At 45.2% G+C, this 21,738-nt stretch overlaps 1 protein-coding gene across 2 annotated transcripts in view; it reads left to right on the plus strand.

Annotated features, from left to right (window-relative positions):
* CDC123 (cell division cycle 123) overlaps positions 1-21,738 on the plus strand; it is a 161,242-nt gene that overhangs the window by 68,120 nt on the left and 71,384 nt on the right. For both annotated transcript variants that reach the window (XM_069228667.1, XM_069228668.1), the window contains exons 7-8: positions 11,098-11,146; positions 16,828-16,903. In XM_069228667.1, the coding sequence (XP_069084768.1) occupies positions 11,098-11,146; positions 16,828-16,903 (125 nt within the window). The remainder of the gene's footprint in view (positions 1-11,097; positions 11,147-16,827; positions 16,904-21,738) is intronic.

Raw genomic sequence — 21,738 nt, forward strand, 5'->3', positions numbered from 1 at the left:
GAAAGGTTTCCTTGGCCAAAGGTACACAAAATAAATGTGTTTTAATAAACTAAACTGGCTTGTTCTCATTTTGACACAGAAAAAGGTGTCTTTAACCTCTGCAGTAGAAATATTTACTCTGCAAACAGTCAGTCTGCATCTGAAATTCAGTATCATCTGCCAACAGTTCCTGATATATTTTACTGATTTGTAGGACACTATCTTCCATGCCTCAAATGCAACCGGCATAATCCATGTCTTTAAAATCATGAGATCTAGGCTTTTGACTTAGCATTCTTTTTCAATAATACGTCTTGGGGTATATTTTGTGCCTGCTTTTTTGCTTATCTTTTCTACATGACTCAGTCTCTTTTCTGTATGATTCCTCCACAGTTGTAGAAAGCGACTGAAAGGAAGGTTCTCTATAAAGGATCTGGGATGGAAACAAATTGTTGTGGTCTGTTTGCTTGTAATAGACCTCACATATTAGTGTATCCTTTTGGGTCTTAATTTTTAGGTCCAAGAAAGATTGTTCTCTGCAGCTGAAAACAACCATTGATGGCCTTTTTGATTAAACTAAGAAGTTCTTAGATGCATTCTCTGATTCTAGGAGCCATGGAGAAAAATGCTCCCCTCCCTTTGCACTGTCATTTTGGCGCTTGATTTGAGAGAGGCCCGTTTGCATGGAGTGGCTGCAGCAACACTTCAGGCGAGGACGAGCAGGGCCATAGATAAAGTATACGTAGCTTTGCTGCTTGGAGTGACTCATAAACTTTACCCGCTGCCTGCTAGGGAGGAGCGAAGGCGAGTTGGACCCAAGTGGCCATGCAGTGATGCAGGTTCTTATGATGGCCGCTGGCTGGAGACCGCAAGCCCTATGTTGGAATTTAAGGGCTGCCCCCGTTCTCAAGGCACATGAGAACTCCCATGGTCTGGTGAGGTCTACTGACAGAGGGCGCTTGTACTGGTAGAGGGGCCACAAGCATCCGAAATTCAGGACAGCACATGAGTTGCACGCTAGGACAGAGCAGCAACAACCACTCCCAGATGATCTTGCCATCCATGTGAACTGTGGACAATGGGGCAGGGCTGCAGGGGAGCAATAGGCAACTGACCTCATCCTCCAGCCCTGCTACCTAAAGGTCGAGATGTTTGAACTCCCTATTCTCTTCTGGGGACACAATAGTGATAAGGGATGAGGTCTTGCTTTTGCACATTGAGTGTCAGAGGGTAATTCGATGGGGAAAACCAAGGGCCCAGTGCCCCCACACAAACGTTGATGGACAGATAAACTGCGTTACGGGTCATCCAGGAATGTCATCTTTCTCTGACTCAGCTTGGGATTAGGGCCAAATACTCTTCTGTCCAGCTGCCTGAGCCTGGCCTTGCATCAATCAGCCAGCTGTCATTCCGTGCCAGGAACAGGCCGGAGAGGCCCTGGAAGGAATGTCGGGGAGGAAGGGCTGATACTCAGAGCAGATGTGACACCTAACTCCTGGATGATGCCATTTTGAGCTATCCCAGAAGACTGTGCTGGAAGGAGGGAGAGGGGCAAGGAAGTGATGTGGCACATCTGGATAGCCAGAGGTACAGGGATGCTGGTCACTTCCACCCCTATTTAAAAGGTCTTGCACAGGGGAGGGCTCTCTCTCTTTTGGCTGTGCTTCACTGCAGGACACTGGGACCAAAAACGGGCGTCATGGACAACTGGAAAGAAGAACCCCTGACTCCCCACTGGGGCAGGGACTCTGCCCGTGAATTACTTCAGTCCCAGTAAAGCGCATGCCGGGCTCCCCTTACCCCACAGAGGATCAGTTGGGGGGAAAGACTGGGCTGGCGCAAAGAGAGCATGCTTCCCAGAAGAAAAGGAAGGAACCCAGAGGAAAGGCTGGCGCAGTTGGACTGGCTCCCTACAATCTGGGAACCTTCTAGGCCAGGAGGCCTAACAAAAGTTTTCCTGGTGGCAAGGGCTCGCGACTTGGAGCGTAACTACACCAAGAATGTCAAAAATAGCCCTTGGGGGCCCGAGATATGAGGAGAAGCAGGTCTGTGACCTTTGACCTTTTCCTGAGCGAGCGACAAAGTGCGTAAGGCTCTGCCGCTACTCCAGACTGTGCCCCGGGGTGGGCCAGGGCCTGGGGGCTGCCCCCAAAAGGAAGGGGAGCTGAGGGGAGTGCCATTGCACTCCTCCTGTTTCCAAGGAGGGGGCCCCGTGGAGACTGGGCCGCTCATGAAGAAGAGGGGTGGTGCCACCGCGCACCCTCGCCGCATTGATGAGAAGGGCCCTGGACCCCATCCCGGGGCTCCATGTGGACGAAAACAAGCCAGGGAGTGCTGTTGCTATACCCACAAAGAAAGAGGTGGGCTGTCCCCCCAAAGCAAAGTCTGGGAGCACCATCGCGCTTCCCCTGAAGAAAGGGGCAGGACCGTCACTCCGAAGCAAAGTCGGGAAGTGCCATTGCACTCCCCATGAAAATGCAGGAATAGGGCCCCGGACCCTATCTGCCCCCCCTCCCCCCAAAGATGGCCGCCAGCTGTGGGATGGGCCGGCCCTTGTAGAGGAAGCTGGGGAGCGCCGTTGTGCTCCCAGTGAAGATCGTCCCAGGGCCCCACCCAGAAGCAAAGTCAGGGAGCACAGTCGATGCCACAGTGAAAATGGCCCGAGGGGCCCTGTGAAGATAGGAAGTCAGGAAGCACCGTTGCTCTCCCTGTGAAGGTGAGGAGGGGCCCCAGACCCTATCCTGGGGCCCCAATGGTTCAGAGGAGGAGGGAGAGTGCCGTTGCACTACCCTAGGTGGCCCGCACGGCCGCAGAAGGGCTGGCTCCTCTGGCAGCACCTGGAGGTGCTGCCTGTGCGGGGAGCCAATGGGACCGTCTGGGGGTAGGCTCCCTGCGCCACTCCCAAAAGGGACCACATACCTGGTGTGGGGGTGTCCAGGTGGGACCGGGCATCCCCAGGAGATGCACAACAAATCCAGCAGCATTGTGGGTCTCCCCAGGCAGCGGCAGAGCTGCTCATCTCGTATGCACCCTTCCCCACAATGCCTTGCGGGGCACCAGGATTGGTTTTAACCCCTCGCTATCTTGTGACTCCAGGAAGATGGGGTCACCAGCAATGGAAAGTAAATGGATAGGGAGAGCTGCAGGAGCAGCGCAGCCTCTCCCCAACACAAAGTTTTGAGTCCCCACTGTAGGTTGCGTGGGACGAAAGAAGGATACTCCCCCCCCCCACCCCCCCACACATGGTTTAGAAGCATTTTTGATGCACAATACTGTTGGAACTTTTGTTCTTCATTTGGGGAACTGCACTGTCTAGGGCCGAAGAGCTGTAATTGCAAGTGTTTTTAAAGCAGTGGTGGAAATGGTTGTGTGTTAGGCTAAATGTATTTTGAAAATGTGTGGTCCCAGTATTGGGGCCAGTGGTATGACTTGGGAAAGTCATATGACAAGGCACCGTGTAGGGGTGAAAGATGGTAGTGCCCCTTGTTTGTCAAGAGTAATGTAAGAGTAATCTGAAAGTAATCTTAGGGTAATCATCACAGCCAAATCATTCCAACATGCGTCTGCATGTTCTTGTTCATGCTTATTTGAGTAGTGAGGCTGACAGCCACCACTGATTAAAGTAGATTTGCTTTATTGCAAGATTTAGGTGTTCTCACTCCAAGTTACAGTCAAATATTCCATTGGGATACAACTAACTGTTTTGCCTTGTGGGTTATTTCCCCACTGCGGAGACTAGAATGATTACGCCAAGTCATCTAAAAGTCCATCAACTTGTCTGTATTTGTAAATTGTTGCATAGTATTGAGTATAGTGTGTGTAATAAATGTATTTTTACTTTATCAAAAGCAAAAGCACAGACTGGACAATCATTTATTGGGTGTTATTCTTGTGTGCTCATGAATGACAATTACTAGCCCACACCAGCTCCTTTGGGTAAGCCTTGGACTGCTCTGCAGTGCTACCCTATGAGAGTCAAGTTCTACCATACGGTGTTTGGTTCCCAGTGATAGTCAAGTGCAGACCCATTACTTGTGCAGGCCACACAACTAATGACCTACCTTCCAACAGAGTGGCTGTGGAAACAAAGATAGGTGAGATGAGGCTGATGTTGAGCTCTTCAGATAGGACCTGCACAATGCGGTTAAGAGTGACAGAAGTGGAAGGTGCGCCTTGACTTGAGGATTAGATGTCTGCACTCCCGGCAGAAGTAAAACGACTTATAGGATCCAACAAGGTTTTGGAATAGAGGGCCGAGGACGCAGAGAACAGGTACCAACGGAACAGGCTTCAGAATTTAGCATTACTGTAGATGCTGAAGACATCCTTGCTAGGGAGATTCCTGGAAGAGTGGCTCAAAACATGAATATCTTGCAGGGCGCTCTTGCAGTGGTTTGGAATTGAGCGCACCGGACGCTTGCACCAAAACCTCCCCTGAGGCGCCCCCACAACCACTGATTATTCATAGTTTCAGCTTCCACAACAGAGATACGATTTTAAGGGAGCATATGAAAAGGGGAGCTGCTGTTGCAGTCACACCAGATAAGGCTTTTCCCAGAGTATACCAGACAAGTCCAAGCCCAATGAAAATTCTTTGAAGGGGTGAAATGGAAACAGCACATGATGAACCTATCCCACATCCTCCTATTTCTGTCCAATTTTGGAGTGCTTCATTGAAGTAAATAATTTTCCTTTGAAACCCCCGAGGCAGCATGGGAATGGGCTGTGACAAAAGGGAACTCTGCCATTGCGCTCCCCTGCTGCAACTGCCGCAGATGAACTGCAGCAGTGTCACTGTGAGAGACAGAGGGTGATCCGGCAGGTGCAAACAATACATGCAGAAATTACACCAATGTATAGAGGGTTCCTCAGAATCATCAGATACTGAAACTCGAAGGGTAGGAGCTGGACTAGGGAGCTTGTCAAAGAACACTGAAGCGGGAGGAGTGACAGGAGGATCCCCCATACTGGAGGCTGGGAGCCCCCAGCAGGAGGAACCGTGTGACAAGCAGGAAGACAGGTTCACACACTAGAATGACACAATACACAGAATCAGGACACAATCCAAGACACCTTATTAGCCTCCGTCTTACATGCACATTCCGATGACGAACCCTGATGTAGATCCTGACTTGCTGAGGCTCCTTTCCTGGAGCATTAACAGTATGGCCAGCAAAATTAAGAGAGGCGGTGGTCCAGTATATCTTCCGCCCGGCACTAGTATTGGTGTTGCTACAGGGGAGACATCTCCTAGAAGGGCATTGCAGATGCATACATAGGTGGCCCTATGTGTTAGTGGCCCATGCGGGCGTCACCAAGGGATTTTAGGGCCAGGTGTATCAAAGGGTTTTACCCATTCTGTGTCAATGGGAAAATGCTTTGATACATAGGGCCCCAAGAGAGGTGGCAGTTCTAATGAGAAAAAATTCCCGGTTTTAACTAACATGAAAATGGAAAGATCCAGCAGGATGCTATGTTGGCATCCAAGGCACCTGGGTACCACTAGATTACAGCAAAGAGTATATGAAGTGATAGGCCCAGTACTACTTGAATCGTCAGCGACCGGGCATATCATGGAGGTAGTCTTTAAGAGTGTCCTTGATATGGAGAGGGACAGGCCATACCCCTCCCCCTGCCACCAATGCTGACATGACAAGCCATTGATTTGGCTCAGTTCACTGACGTCAAACGCCTGATAAATTTTTGGAGACTGTTGCCTCTCTAGATAGACAGTATTCCTACTTCTCAGGGCCCATAACTATTTTTCCTGAATGGACCATGTGTTTGTCACAGACGATGAAGCTGTAGAGATACAAGAGGTGGAGTACCTAGTCTGGGGTATATCTAACCACCCTCCATTCAGACTAACCCTTGGACGTGAAGAAATAGGGTGGAGGATTGGTGAGAGCTGGAGTCTTAGTGCCTGGGAGTTGGTGTACACAACAGTGGTGACTGGGGGTTGATGGCGGCATCCAAGTTGTATTTTACAGAAAATGTTGGTATGGTCAAGTTCAGTAACGCTCTGGCCTGGGTATAAAACAGTCCTGAGGGGCAAAATGTATAGCCTAGGGAAAAAAGGCATAGAAGATAGTGAAATTAGAGAAAGACATCCCAGACAAGGCGGCCTGCTTCCTTTCAACCACAGCAGAAGTCGTCATGAGACTCCTAGAACTGAGGAAAGAGGAGTATGGGATGGTGGCCACAGTGACCTCCAGAGCCCATTATATTGAGCAACAAAAAAGACTTAACTAAGTAGGAGATAAGTCGGGCCACCTGCTGGCTTGGCTAAGCCAAAGAGAGGAAGATTCGAGATGGGAGAAATCTGATCAGACGAGAGACAGATCTTCTCAACTAACAGCAGTGTAGTGAAAGAATTCACACAGTACATTTGTATGCTGTACAAGGGATGACAGTCCATAGACATGCAACGGATAGTTGACATTCTCGCTGAACTGTGCTTACCACTGTAAGAGTAGCAGACAGAGCTGCCCTCGAAGGGAATCTTTCTCTGGAGGAGCTCAAAGATGCCCTAGCCATTATGCCCATTTGGAATTCAACGGGGCCTAATGGCTTTCCACCAGAAATATATAAAGGACTTCTGGCAGCTACTAGTCCCCGTATGCTCACCATGCTTGAAAGAGCCTTTGCAGAAGGGACATTGCCCCTGGATCTCTGCCATGCCACCATAGTTGTAATACCAAATCCCGGGAAACCAAAACACATGTGTAGTGTCTATAGGCCTAACTCACTCCTTAATATAAAACTACAAATGATCACTAAAATACTGGCCTGCTGCTTGGTAGACATAATCTCCACAAAGACCAACTGAGTTTCATGCTGGGGAGGGTGACAACACAATCTACAGAGACTGTACAACTGGCTGGACGTGGTAGGCCAAACACAGGAGCCACTAGCCATTTTGTCACTAGACATGGAAAAAGCATTTGAATCCGTGGACTGGGTGTACCTCCACTAAACGTTGCAGGCCTTTGGATTTGGCCCCAATTTCTGTAAATGGTTTGCACTCCTTTACAAAGTGCCTAAATCAGCGGTTAGTCAATGGAGTCCTGTAGCCCCTTTTTTCCTGGCCGCAGCACCATGCTGGGAGTGCCCCTTCTCTTTGCTTTGTCCATAGACTCCTTGGCCTGCTGGGTGAGAGTGAGGACAGCCGTGGCTTGGTTCCCAGAGGCAATGGGTTAACCGAAAACATGTCACTATACATAGACGACATCCTGTTGTACCTTCCGGATCCGCAGATCTCCGTTCCTACAGTCCTTGTGGTGTCCCAAGACTTTGAAAGGTACCACTTGTACGGCCCTTGCGGTGTTCAAAGCCTTTGAAAGATAAACTGGGGAACATCTTTACTATATACTATCGGCCCCTGGGAGTCGCTGAGAGACTCCTACTGTAATTTAAAGGTGCGGAGGTACAGGTTCCGATACATAAGTGTTGAGATAACATTTAATAAAACTCAGTTCCTAAACAGAAACATACAAGTAGCCATCTGGGAATAGCAGGTGGAGGTAGGCTGCTGGAAATGATAGCCTCTGTCAGTGCTGGGTGGGTTCCCATCTTCAAGATGGCCACACTTTCTTAGCTGCTCTATGTTATGCAGAACACCCTATTTCGCATTCATGAGTCCTAGTTTAATAAAATAGACAAAACGATGCAAGGCCTCCTCTGGGATGGATGCTCCCCCTGAATAGCTTTACAATCCCTTACCCGGTCAATGTACAAAGGTAGCATTGTGCTACTTGATGTCAGGGTGTACTGTTAGTGACACAGCTCCAACACATCAACAAATCAGGGTTTGCCCTGAGACTGGACCGGCATCTAGACTGGAGAAGTTAGTTATAGAGGACCACTGGTACCTGCATTTTCTGTACGGCAGAAAGAGTAGGCGACATCTGTTACATCCCACCAACGCCACCCTGGAGGCATGTGACAGGGCCATTAGTATTCTAGGGTTGTACCACCGGGTGACTCGACGCACTCCACGGTGGAAGCATCACATGCTGCCAGAGGTGGGGAGGTTCAAGAGGTGCTGTCAATAGGACCTTATTGTTATCCCCACAGTGAGTGAAGCCTTAGCCAGAGGTTGGGGTTTAGGAAATTGAACTCACTTGAAGTCCTAAAAAGTGAGTACAAATTGGATTCCTCCCAACAATACAAATATTTGCAACTAAGACACACCTTGCAGGCAGAACATTTGGACTGAGCCGCAGTTCCCGAGGCCAGCCCTTTGGAAAGCTGGATCCTCTGTGAAGAAATAAGCACTAAGGTGGTCTCCGATATCTAGCACATTATACCGGATGACAAACCGGACACACTAGGGAATCTTAGGGCAGCCTGGGAGAGAGATTTGGGGTGTATGGAGTATGTGGACTGGGAGGCAGCATTACTGTTCAATCCAAACTGAGTTTAGTTCAACTAAAGATCCTTCACAGAATTAACTATAATAGAAGCCGGTTGTATAAAATGGACAAGGTAGCAGGCTCGTAGTGCTTACGGTGCAGGGTGGGCAGAGGCCCCTTCTTACTTACCTTTTGGAAATGTCCTGGAGTGGCCAAATACTGGACAGCAATTAACAGGAAGTCAGAAAGAGTCCTGGAAGTGACCATTCCAGACAGTCTGCAATACCTCCTCCCGGGGATTCCATGCAACATGGATCTCACGTGGGCACAACTACTGTTTTGTAACCTAGGCTTCATTTTAGCGAAAAGAGACATTGCCATGTGTGAGGGGTAATGAGCAACTGCCAACAAAGCAACAATAGATCGCAGGCATGGACTCGTGTATGGAGGCAGAAACGGTGGTCTACAGTGCGACGGGATGTCACAAAAAGTCTCACAAAATCTGGGACGATTGGAGAGAACACTGTCGTCTTTGTTCAGGGAGGTGTATCATATAATGGTGATGCTCCAAAGACTTGGACAAGACCAGACCTGACCCCCCGGGAAATCTGCGGAGGGGGAAAAGACAGAGTGAGAGGGCACAGAGATGGGAGTAACCCCCAGGCAGGGAGCATGGGAAGATGGATAAACGTAATGCGATTGATCCCAATGTTCTATTATTGCAATTGCCGACTGCTTGTACATGTTTAAAACGGTAATAAAAATAGTTTGAAAATATGTTTGAGAGGAAAAAAGGCACTGCATATGCCTCCATAGTACAGCTCTCAATATTGTTGCATTTCTGCTTTTTCCAAAAGTGAGATAGTGTGTGAATGTCCGAGCTTGTTCCTCATTTTTAAAGGTACAAAACCCAAAACTGCGGCAGTTTCTGAGATATTCCCAAGTTGTTATTGACATTTATCACTGTTCAAAAGCAACTCCAGGTGCCACAGCCCAAAAGGTATTTTGCATGCCAGAACATACTGGAGCGTTTGGTGTTATCCTATCTCCATCTGGGCTCGCGGTCCGATTTTAGTAGCTTCTTTCCATTGGGGTTAAGTAGATGCTGAATAGGCTTTGAGCTGCATTAATAGAAATCTAAGCATTTCTCGAGAAATACTTATTTTCATACATGTATTTCAGATTTTATCTTTACAAAACTTCAAATCAGCATGCCAACCAGAAGTAACATCACGATGTTTTTTCAAAAAGTATCGCAGTCATCGGTTGATTAGTCTCATACTTCATATTTTACATCTGTTGTTATCCAAGACACTGGCAGTCATGTCATCAACCTCAGAAGGATGAAAATCAGAGTAGGCCCACGGGGATTGGAATCTTACACCATTGGGTCAGACACAGGTCCCTGCACTTGATGTATTAGTCCACCTGAGCCACTGTGTTTATGATTAGTGCTAACTCAGAAATGCAGATCTGGTGTTCTCCAAGGGCAGTCGCTAAGACGCAATAGAGAGCATCCCTGCTTATTGTCAGGGGCCAGCTCCCCAATATAACCCTACCCTTGTGGACTGTAGCAGTTGATTTATTATTTAATAATATGTTCCACCTCATCTCTGGCCCATCGTTCATGTCTTTGAGTTTCTTGAAAAGGTCGTCCCATCGTGTGGGTGCAAATTATATTTGTTTTTATTTCGTCTTTCTATTCCATTTTACAATTCAGATGATGCAGCGTGTGCAGTGCATGCACAAAACAGATAAATAATATTGGTTGTTTGGAGAAATCAATAGCAATGTTGGGAGTGAGGGTACGTGTGAGAGCTCTGGATTGTATGCAGAAATGTACTAATAAGGCGAGAGAAACTTTGACAGAAAACCTGAAAGAGTTTTACATTGTAAAGGAGAGCTCTGATGTCATACCACATACGAATACCTGTTTCATCGACTTGCACATAATATCCTAAAAGAAAACAAAAATTAAGATAGTTTATTTTTGTACATTTTATTAACACTTCACTGCAAGTTTTTTAATCACACTTTTAAAACAGAAATTTTATAAGTTTTAGTTCAGCTTCACAATATTCACAGATACTGAGCGATGAAGTGTATTGTGTGAAGTCGCAACACTATGTGTGAGTAATTGTCCTTGCAGAGATGATGTTGATATTTAATTTTACTCTGTTTGTACTTTTTATGATTGTAAAAGTCATAATCTAAAGCTTTTAAACGGATGGCCTTTCAATCGGCGGTTTCGGAGATATTTGAGAAAAAACTTTCGCACTGAAATAAAACAATGTTATTTGCTACATGAAGTGTTTTTACATTTTGACAATCTGTACCGCATTTGTGAATAACCATATATAAACAGTTTTGTGGCATCCTTTTAGTTGTGAATTCAACATAGACAAACAAACCTTACAAAAAATGTTTCAACAGAATTGCCGAACGCTCCACCTAGAATTGTCGTGAAATACTTTTTTTTTTCTTGGGTGGAAATACACTTTTTAAATATTAAGAGCCTTTTTAATCAGTTTTGACGTCAAGTAATATTTACTCGATTCAAGAACGCATGCTGTCATAGACTGCCTCCCCTAAACTATCATTTACTTATTTTGCTGATTGATATGTTCGAGGTTTTCGCTGGCTTTGTATCTTAACTTCTTGAAAATAGAACAGCATAATTGTCAATGAAGCGTCTGTTATAGTTTTGAGGAGCTGCAACTGACCGTTGTGTTGCATGTTGACACTGTGAATTGTTACCTTTTAGGTTCATTCACTGCGCTGACGATTCCCCGGATCCCGTCATAGAATTTGAGGTAAATGTTTACTCAGACCTTTTATGTGCCCCATCAAATATTTGGACACCTGCGAAGGGAATCGTATTTTCATCAATAAATCTCTCTCCTTCTCTCTCCCACACTCTCCTCTCTCTCCCTTCTCTCTTGTTCTGTCTCTCTTCTTCAGTCTTTCTTCTTGTCCCTCTTCTTTCTTCTCTTTTCTCTTTCTTTTCTTCTCTTTCTTCTCTCACTTAATTTCAATCCTCGCTTGTGAGTTTTTGGGGCCAGTGCAAAATGGAAAAAGAGAAATGAGGTTCTTTGTAGACTACAGAGGGCTCAACACGGTCACCAAGACTGATGCTCACGATCTACCCAGGGCAGATGAGCTAATAGATACACTGGCATCTGCCAAGTATCTAAGCACTTTTGATTTGACTGCAGGGTATTGGCAGATCAAATTATCAGAAAATGCTAAACCAAAAACTGCCCTTTGGTTTGAAGAATGCACCTGCCACTTTTCAGAGGTTGGTGAATACAGTCCTCCAAGGTCTGGAAGCTTTCAGTGCAGCATATATAGATGATATTGCTGTCTTTAGCTCCACCTGGGATGACTATCTGGTCCACCTTTGGAAAGTTTTGGAGGCCCTGCAAAAGGCGGGCCTTACTATCAAGGCTTCAAAGTGCCAGATAGGGCAGGGGAAGGCGGTTGATCTTAGACACCTGATAGGTAGAGAACAGATGGAACCACTGCAGGGGAAGATCCAGACTATTTTGGACTGGTCTCCCCCTTCAACACAGACCCAGGTCAGAGCCTTTCTTGGTCTCACTGGGTACTACAGGAGGTTCATTAGGAACTATGGCTCCATTGTTGCCCCTCTTAATGACCTAACCTCAAAGACGATGCCTAAAGAGGTGTTATGGACAGCTAGCTGTCAGAAAGCTATTGAGGAGCTAAAGCGGGCCATGTGCTCTGCACCTGTCTTAAAAAACCCAAACTACTCCAAGAAGTTCATAGTTCAGACTGATGCTTCAGAGGTAGGGGTTGGGGCAATTTTATTGCAACTCAATACAGAGGGCCAGGATCAACCAGTTGCTTTTATCAGCAGAAGGTTGACCCCTAGAGAAAAGAGTTGGTCAGCCATAAAGAGGGACGCCTTGGCTGTTGTCTGGGCCTTGAAGTTGAGACCATACCTCTTTGGGACTTACTTCATTGTTCAGACAGACCACAAACCTCTCTTATGGCAAAACCAAATTAAAGGAGAAAACCCCAAATTGTTGAGGTGGTCCATTTCCCTACAGGGTATGGACTTTACGGAGGACCATAGACCTGGGAGTAACCACTCCAATGCAGATGGATTCTCCAGCTATTTCCAATTAGACATTGAACACTCATCTGGGCACGGTTAGGCTTATTGTCCCTTGTTTTTTTGGGAGGGGGGCTGTGTAGGAAAGTACCCTCCGATTACCACCATTTTCTGCCTGTCAGTGTGCTTGACTGTGTTCACTGGGATCCTGCTAACCAGGACCTCAGTGATTATGCTCTCTCTCCTCTAACTGTTGTTGTTGCATACTGGTAACCCAGTATTTCACCCACAATTGGCATACTGGTGCCCCCTTATAAGTCCATAGTATATGGTACCTAGGTACCCAGGACATTGAGGTTCCAGGAGATCTCTATGGGCGCAGCATAACTTTTGCCACCCATAGGGAGCCCACGCAAAGGCTTCTGCAGGACTGCCATTGTAGCCTATGTGAAAAGGTGCATACACTCTTTCACTACCATTTACACTGCACCAGGTCACTTATAAGTCACCCCTATAGTAGGCCCTCCAGCCCTGAGGGCAGGGTGCAGAAGTGTGTGAGGGGCACCCCTGCACTAGCAGAGGTGCCCCCACAACTTTCAGGACCATTTTCCCAGACTTAGTGAGTGCAGGCATGCCATTTTACACGTGTACTGGACATAGGTCACTACCTATGTCCAGCTCCATTATAGTAACTCTGAACATAGGCATCTTTGGTATCAAACATGTTGGAATCATACCTCAAGGCTTTTGCAAGCATTGGTTGTATTATTCCATGCACTCTGTGGGCTCCTTAGTGGACCCCCAGTATTGAAGTTCCAGCCTTCTGAGGTTTTCTAGGCAGCCCTAACTGCTGCCACCTCTCAGACAGGTTTCTGCCCTCTTGTTGCTTGGGCAGCACAAGCCGAGGAGGGCAGAACAAAGGATTTCCTTTGGAAGAGGGGTGTTACACCCTCTCCCTTTGGAAATATGTGTTACAAACTTGGGAGCGGTAGCCTCCCCAAGCCACTCAAAATGCTTTGAAGGGCACATTTGGTGCCATCCTTGCATAATCCAGTCTACACCGGTTCAGGGACCCCAGTCCCTGCTCTGGTGCGAGAATGGACAAAGGAAAGGGGAGTGACCACTCCCTTGTCCATCACCACCCTAGAGGTGGGAAGCTGAAGTTGAAAGTGTTCTGGATGCAAAAGTTGTTATGTTGGTTTGGACTTGTTTCAAGTCCCGCAGTCATTGCACTGGTGCTGGTACCTATGGTGGCATCAGGTTCTTCACTGTATTTGCCTTGCTGACTGTGAAACAATGCTAGAAAAACTAAAGCTGTTAAACAACTGTGGAATTTGGATAGCCATTTCTCTATGGGTTTATTTTTAGGTTTGTTTGAGTAGGCTGATGAAGAAGGCAATGATTCCTATTTTCGCATATGTCAATGTGTTGAGGATCACACTGATAACTGAAGTGCATAATTTACTGACTTGCATGGCCTCGAATACCAAGAAGACTAGCGGTTTACAGGACGCTAGAAGGGTACATATCTCATTGCAGCTAGACATCTGTGTTTTTTATGGGCACCCTGGTGATTCTTTCCTTCATGCTACACTCCTTGCAGATTATACTATGGCAACCGACAGAGCCTCTTCTGCTCTTCAGCTTGCTTATGATAAAGGCTGTTCTTTTACTGTAGCAGAAAGCTTTTCAGATTTTGTTGGTCATAAGAAGGTAGTTTACATATATTTACCTGCCCTCTTTGGTCAGGCCATTTTTAGCACTCATCTGACGAGGGAGTCTGATATTACAGGCTTTGTTGCAAACTCAAACTTTAACCTGTTCCCACTGGCATTGTCTCAAATATTGGCTTAACTGAAGCAGAATATTTTTTTCTCTTGGAATCTTGCATTCTGCACCATTAAAGCTGCATTGTTTTCTCTTTTGCAACAACCACCCTGTTGAAGATGGTGAAATTGGTTACCCCTCATTTTCTAAAACATGTATGAATTAATTAAATGCTGGGAGCGGCCAGGGGTGTGTAATTTTCTTTTTACTAGTTTGGATACTGCCAATATAGCCTTGATAATGGGTGTCAGAATAGTTCTGCGCTGCTATACCGGGATGCACGCCATGGGCTAAATATGTCTTTAATCAGCCTTGATAAAGAACAGCGTCTTCCTATCAAAGTCTAGAGCGTGTTGAGCAGCAGAGAAATTTCTCTGGCCTTAAGATTGGTCTCCCAGCACCATATATTTTATTGGAAGAATTATTGGAGATTGAAGGGGTCAGGTATTTTTCCTCAGCAGAGGTCCGTCTCACAGCTTCATCTACAGTGGAACATCGGCTCCTTGATGGGTAAGGGTGTTCCGGCAGGTGCCATCTTAGTTCCACGACCATCCAGCATGCCTCCTGCACAAAAAAGAAGGAAGATAAAAGGGAGAATATTTTGGGCTAATGGGATCTGCAGATAGTCAAATTGTTACTCCCTTCTTTATGTTAAGAAGCCTCAACCAGTATCCCTGTTTCCTCATAACCTTGTCAATAGAATACATCTAACTTTGACACTGGAGTCCAGTCAAGAGTGGTATATCAGATACCTTCTGGTTGGCAAACATTTGTCATTGAGTTCCTGAGCCATTACGATTTAATCATTGTTATTTTGGGAGGTCCGATGTGTCCAAGACTGTCCCAGTTGTTGATGGGCCCAGTTACTTCATGCGTTGTAGTCCCAATACTGCTTCATTGTTAGACAAAGGTCTGTTTGAACAAGATGATCTTCAAGACTTTTTGGGAAGTTAGTAAGTTGGATACTTTTCTTATGTCTGTCCTGAATGTTTTTCTGAGTTGGAGACCCAGTATTCTTTAGTTGAATCTGATGTACATAATCAGATTACATTATCTGACATCAGGCCCCAGCCATTGATTTAGTGAGGTGCCTTCTGAAGCACTTGGACCTAGCCACTTTGAATTCTATAAAGTGTTTTGAATTATATTCTCAGGGTCACTGGGAGTCGGGAACAGGAGGAGGGTATAAGTTATTTATTTAGAGTCAAGCAGAGTCTTCCCAGTTACCTTTGCATTATTTGGAGTATGTACATTTCTGTCACTGTCTATATTTTTTTCTTTGGTATTCCAGCTTGGATTATTGTTCAGTCATCCTGTATCTCCCCACACAGTCTGATTGTTTCATGGTATGTGTGATTGCTAGCTCTTGTCTTCTTTCACTTCCTGGGCCAGATCACTTGGATATCTGGTAGCACAACCTCACCTGAGAAAGAGGCCCCTGTAATGGAGTTTGAGTACACAATAGCATCTGTTATGAGGGCTTTCTAGTGTACTTATGGTTCTTCAAGGTGTCTACATGAATTGGTTACACTGATCTGTTATATTGGAACACAACTTGCTGGGAGCAGGACCCTAGTCGCCACCAGGGCCCATGTTCACATTGGTGAACAATACTTTAGTAAGGAACTTTTCGTCATTGAAATCTGTGTTTAAAAGCAGTTTTATTCGCTATAGTTGACACATTAGCTTGAAGTTTTGTTTTTTAGTTTGAACCTTGGCAGTGCATGTGCTGTCTTTTCAAGACATGATGTAATCAGTTCATGGGCTTTCATCCTGCACAGTAGCTTTTTATATGTTAATTGGTGTGTCCTTGAAAAAGGCTTGTTTGCTATTGGTTCATTTATCTTTTTAGTCCAGCCTTGTGCTCATTTGTTTCCTCCCCTAGAGCAGGTCCTAACTACTTGTATTGTTCCACTGTCGTTCTTATCTGTTGTTTTCGAGCACTATTTTGTTGTTGTTTACTTGTCTGGTTCATTACTGGTTGTTTTTGGAACTCCGTCTGACTCATAGCCCAGCACTGCCTTTTTTGTTGTTGTTTTCTTTGGCATCCTGAAATGGCTGTGTTGTTTAGTGGTAGTGTTATGAACTTCGTTTGACTAACAGCCTTACACTGCATTTGTTCCAAAAGGCCATTCCTTTACCATAATGAGACTCAAACCTGGCTCCTCAGCACCAAGGCCGGCAGTTCTGGCTATTACGCCACATCCTCTGTCCTGCCCCTTCTCGTCTATTTTCGGTACTCTTGTTTAGCAGTCGTGGCTTGGGTCACTGTGCTGCCACTCCTCGCAAACCCTAGCGGACAGTGCAGCTTTCTTATGCCACACTTGAAATAACATCTCTAGTGTAACCTTATGGTATAACAAAGCGATGCAGTATCTGGATTTGTAGCAAACCGTATTGTCACACCGAATCAGACGTGTATAAGACTATTTTAATGAACGTTAATCCACTCAGTTTCGCTTTCATTTAGGTACTTTTTTGCATTCGCTTTCTTTGCATTAAGAAATTGTTATGTTGTGTTTACATGGTAACAATATCTCGCAGTGGAAGATGATCGATTTGTTCTTTTAATGTTTTTTTTTTCCGCAGCTTGTCCTCAGAAAATGGTGTGAACTAATTCCAGGTGCAGAATTTAGATGTTTCGTTAAGGAAAATAAGCTAACAGGTAAGGGACTTAAACAACTTGCACAAATGTTTCTGTTTATTGTATTAAAGCAATATTGGTTCACATTTAAAGGACTTTGTATGCCGTTGCTTTTGTACATAATTTGGCTACCTGAATGTTCATTCTTAAAACACTTGCTGGTAAGCACAGTATCGAGATAATTTCGAAACCCTATAAACATAGGTTTTTTTGCTGTTCATTTTAGTTTTACATGTAATCCTCAAAGCCGTATAAAGGTTTTGATCACAGATGTACACACTGATTCAGTCAAAAAGGTGTAGCTAGTAGGAACAGGTTCATTTTGTTTGTTATTGGAAGTGACATTTTCTTGGATTGTAGATCCAAAGGACAATGGCTATCCTGTTTTTAGCCCTTTGTGCAAACTCTTTACTGCAGTGTTGCTTCTCAACACTGCCTCATTATTTGGCAAGTGTTACCCCTTAAGGATCCGTTCGCAGATGCACAGGATTAAGTTATAGGACTCCATTGACTTTGCGTGCAGCAGGGACAAGTACAGGGCGAAGCATCACATTCTACAATGTCTGTTGGTGCGAGTAAGGAGACTGCAGCTTCTTGTTTTATGCCATTTAGATTGCAGTCCATTTGGGCCAGCATGGTGACCATAGTCCCTCCTGGGGCCACATCAGTTGTTCAGAAGGCCATAAGACCTTGGATTTTAGACATTCCTTTTAGAACAGCCTCACTCTGACCAATACATCGGAGGGGCTCTGCTACTTCCAAATCCTAGGTTATGTTCATTCTCTAACTGGTAATGCACTGATCATAATTTACACAAATGTCTTTAGTGATGTTAGGGCACTTCTTCAATACTGGTTGTTCCTGAAGTAGTTAGTTCGCCCCAGACTCCTCTGTCTTTACGGATGTGAATAACCAGAAGTAAAAGGAAAGGGAAGCTATTCATTGTAGCTTTTGAGTACTTGTACTTCATTCGTTGCCAAACTGCGCTAATCCTCTTTTTATATCACAAATCGTCTCAAAGTGGAATGAGGATAAGGATGCATAAAATCATATCAGCGCTCTTAGTGAAAAAGAACACTGATAAAGATAAAGGCAGAGCTGGAACAGAAACAGGGTAGCAGTAGGGTTTTGAAAAAAGTGTTTAACTGGAGTCTGCGTGAGCTGTAGGTGAAAATAGTACATTTGTAATGTAATATAATGGGCTTTTCTAAAGCGCTCTGTTACTCCAAGGAGTGTCCTGGCACTCTGCATTGCGGGTGAGACCTAACAGAGAGGAGTGACACTAATCCTGCTAAGAAAGTTTAGTTTTCAATTTCTTCTGAAACTGGAAAGTGGCTTGAAATGCTCCGTAGCTCAAAGGGAAGTTTGTTCTTAGTGAAGGTCCTAGGACTGAAAAGGACCTGCCACCGTTTCTGGACCACCAAAACCTAGGTTTTTTGGTCAGATGAAGATTGGCTAAGCGCAGGTTCCGAGATGGTACATAAAAGCAAATCTTTCTTTAAGGTAATCAGCGCCCGACTGATGGCGTTTCTTATGTATCAAGAGCAAGGCCTTGAAAAGGATTCTTTTCCTAACAGGCAGCCAATACAGCTCCTTAAGGTAAGGGGAAATATGTGCCCTCAGGGGCAAGCCTAGCATAGTACGGGCTGCTGCATTTAAAATGGATGGATTAGTTTGGCCTCATACTTGTTCCCCCCCCCATCATATTTGAATGAAAGGCATATTGCCCAGGGACATAGCTTAGTCAGTGAGGTTCGGGCTGTGATTCTCAGATTTCCCATCTAAAAAAGCAGTGGGTGGTGGGGTGGCATGAGAAAGGGGTACAGCACCCATGAGAGCTCAGAAACCCGTGGCTGCACTCTATTTATTGGCTTAAAAGTGTCTGATTTAAAAAAAAAAAAAAAAAAAAAAGTTTTGGAACTGTCAAACAAATTACATCACAAATTAGTTTAATATTTTATTGGTGGAAGAACCCAAACCTCTCTGAAGAGGGTCAGACTGTCTTGATGTTTTGGTTGTGGCCAGTGCAATAAGGTACCGGAATTCAAACATTTTCCAAGACTCCCTTCAGCTCACAGTTTAGCTCTACATTATTAAGCATACAAATACCAAGAGGGTTGTGTTCTTCTGACTTGCTGTCCCTTTGCACACACCAACCTCACAAAAAACAGATAGAGAGCCATTGCTATTTACATTTTGTTCCAACACCCCGTGATATATTGACATTGCGGGCACAATCCTCAAAGCAAAACTTAAGACTAAAAATATATGCCTGTCAAGTATCTACTGATGGATACCTAGCATTTACTGATGCTTAATTGTTTATCACAACTATAAATAGTTAAGTAGTGAATAAACCATGTGAGTGGTCTGAGGAATAGTAGGATCAACCAAGATCTGCTTTTAGAGTTTGTGGGTACCCACTAACTTCTGAGCATTTTAAACTCCTGTCTGATACTTCTTCACCTTGGAAATCGTCAGAGATTTGCTCTTGCAACATGCTGGAGGATATCTGAGTGTGCAAAGAGGAAGAGGACTCCCCAGAATTTTGTGGGGTTATGGGGAAGAAGTTTCTCCATGCAGAAAAATGTTTTCCCTGTCAAGGAAAAAAAGGTACAACTGCAAAGCGTCCTTTCCCATTGAGAAAGTGTACTGTTTATACAATCTGCCTTATGGAAACTGTAGAATCCAAAAATGTCACGCAACAAAAATGTCACATGATGTTGCCAGTACATCGCTTGGAAACCTAACGATGAGACAGTTTTCCAAGCCTCCTAATGCCAAAGCTGGTGAATTTTAAAAAGTAGTAAAAGGTCACCCATTCATAGGAATGCTTCTAGGGGTGCAATTAGTAATTTATTTACAAATCAGTTGTTATATATTTTTAAGTTTTTATTCTAAAACAAATTAGCAAGTTAAACTGTCTTGTAGTGAAAGAAAGGGCAAGAAAAACCAACATAGACATAGCAGATGTCCCCGAGACTGAAGTTCCAAGCCAAGCATAAATCAATTGGGAGTGGGCAGCTGTCACACCCCAAACACCGCTCCTCCCCTAAGCTACTCCCATGATCATACCCTTTGAGTGTCTCCCCATGGTATATTTTCCACCCCAATCTCATTCTCGCTATCTGCATTCCTTTTTTCTTTACGCCTGTGGTTCTTAGATGTCTTTTCTGGAACATGATTCTGGTTGCTCGGAGTCAGAATGTGAACATTAAAACCTCCTCTATTCCTGCAGGTAATATTATGTCTGATAGAGGCTTCTAACCGCAAATTCCTCACCATTTGTATACTCCCCAATCATTGGATTGGATTCTTAAACATTTATGCAATACCAGATTTGACGTTCAGGCCTGATATAGGTGCCACTCCCACATGCTGACTTCAGTACCTTTTTTTCAGCACCACCAGACTAGAATCCAGAGCTATCTCTCGTCTCTTTGAGACCGTTTCTAATTCAAAAATCTACAGTGTGCAAGGGAAATGTTGCCACCCAAAGCAACAGTAAGGGTTGCCACAAACAAATGTTTGTGGCAAATCCTCATTAGTCATGCCTGTGGTGCAAGGGGTTGAGCCACAACTCTACGGCCTGCATTGATTTCTCCTAGATTATCCAGAGGGCCTTAAGAGACCATGAGGAGAAACTCTGTCACCAAGCACTGAAAGAGTCCATGACAAGAACGGCCAAAGTCAGAAGCCGCAGGAGTCGTTCATGATGGTCAGTTGCTGTCGTGCTATGAGTCTTTGCATACGTTGAATAAATAACACAAAAAACCCAAACTGGACTCTTCTGCCACTCAAGTACGCCACAAGGGAGCCACCATGCCTCACAACTTCGCTCCCGTAGTCCATCAACATCTGAGTCCATCTTGCAATTTGTCCCGACACAATCAGAGTTCAGGGGCCGTTTGCAACAGTGAGGCAGATTGCAGAGTTCTGCTCTGCTATCTTCTGATTCTTTGGATCAAACTAACTCCTTCTGGTGTGGCTTTGGGCCCCAAGGAGCTGAAAGCCCCCCCCCCCCCCTCCCCACGTCTGGGATACCACTGGCAGTTCACCTCCAGCTTGTGTTCCTGCTCTGGTGCCACCCCATGCCAGTTCCTGGAGCAATGATGCTGGAGGACCAGGTGGTCATTACGCTCTCTAACTAAGAGTCCGTGCCCCTGCGACCCTGATGGAGACTGTAAACAGCTTCCATTGAAGTGCCACTGCTCCCATTTGGCTTGCTGTCCGCACAAGGAAGGACATATATGTTGCATTCCTTATTTAGCACAGATTTGGACAGTTATTATGATGTGGGTGATGAAGTTGTGAAACAAAATACCATGAGGAGAATTGAAATGATGATTTTCAAGAAGCCAGTGGTCTTAATATTTCACCTCAGTCGAGATTCTTCTCATACCCTGGTCCTGCGACTGAGGAGAGCATTTCTCACGCCTTGGTCATGAGTAGGGCAGCTGAAGTTCTGGACCTGTGGCTCACTAGCCTAGAGGTCAAAAGCAATATTCTAAAGGAAATGTTCCAGCAGAGACAGACCTCTCCTGAACTCCTCTTGCCCTTCAATGGGGAACTTACAGATACTGCTTTGGGGCCTCGGACCAAACCATGCCCTGGCCCCAGGTCAGTCACTAACTTGTGTGATAACACTGCCCTGCCTTGGGTGACACTTTGTTTTTCTCTCAGCATCCCTCCCCTGAAAGCTTGGTTTTGTAGGCGCCTACAAGTCTGATAAACCTGAATACCTTTCTGACTAATGCCCATGATAGAGAGTCCAAATGAGTGGAGACCTTTGGGAACAGAGTATTTTCTTCCACTAGCTTGGCCTTCAGATCTGTGAATGCCAGCTGCCTCCTGGG

This window comes from Pleurodeles waltl, chromosome 4_1 (assembly GCF_031143425.1).
Source record: "Pleurodeles waltl isolate 20211129_DDA chromosome 4_1, aPleWal1.hap1.20221129, whole genome shotgun sequence".
Lineage (NCBI taxonomy): Eukaryota > Metazoa > Chordata > Amphibia > Caudata > Salamandridae > Pleurodeles > Pleurodeles waltl.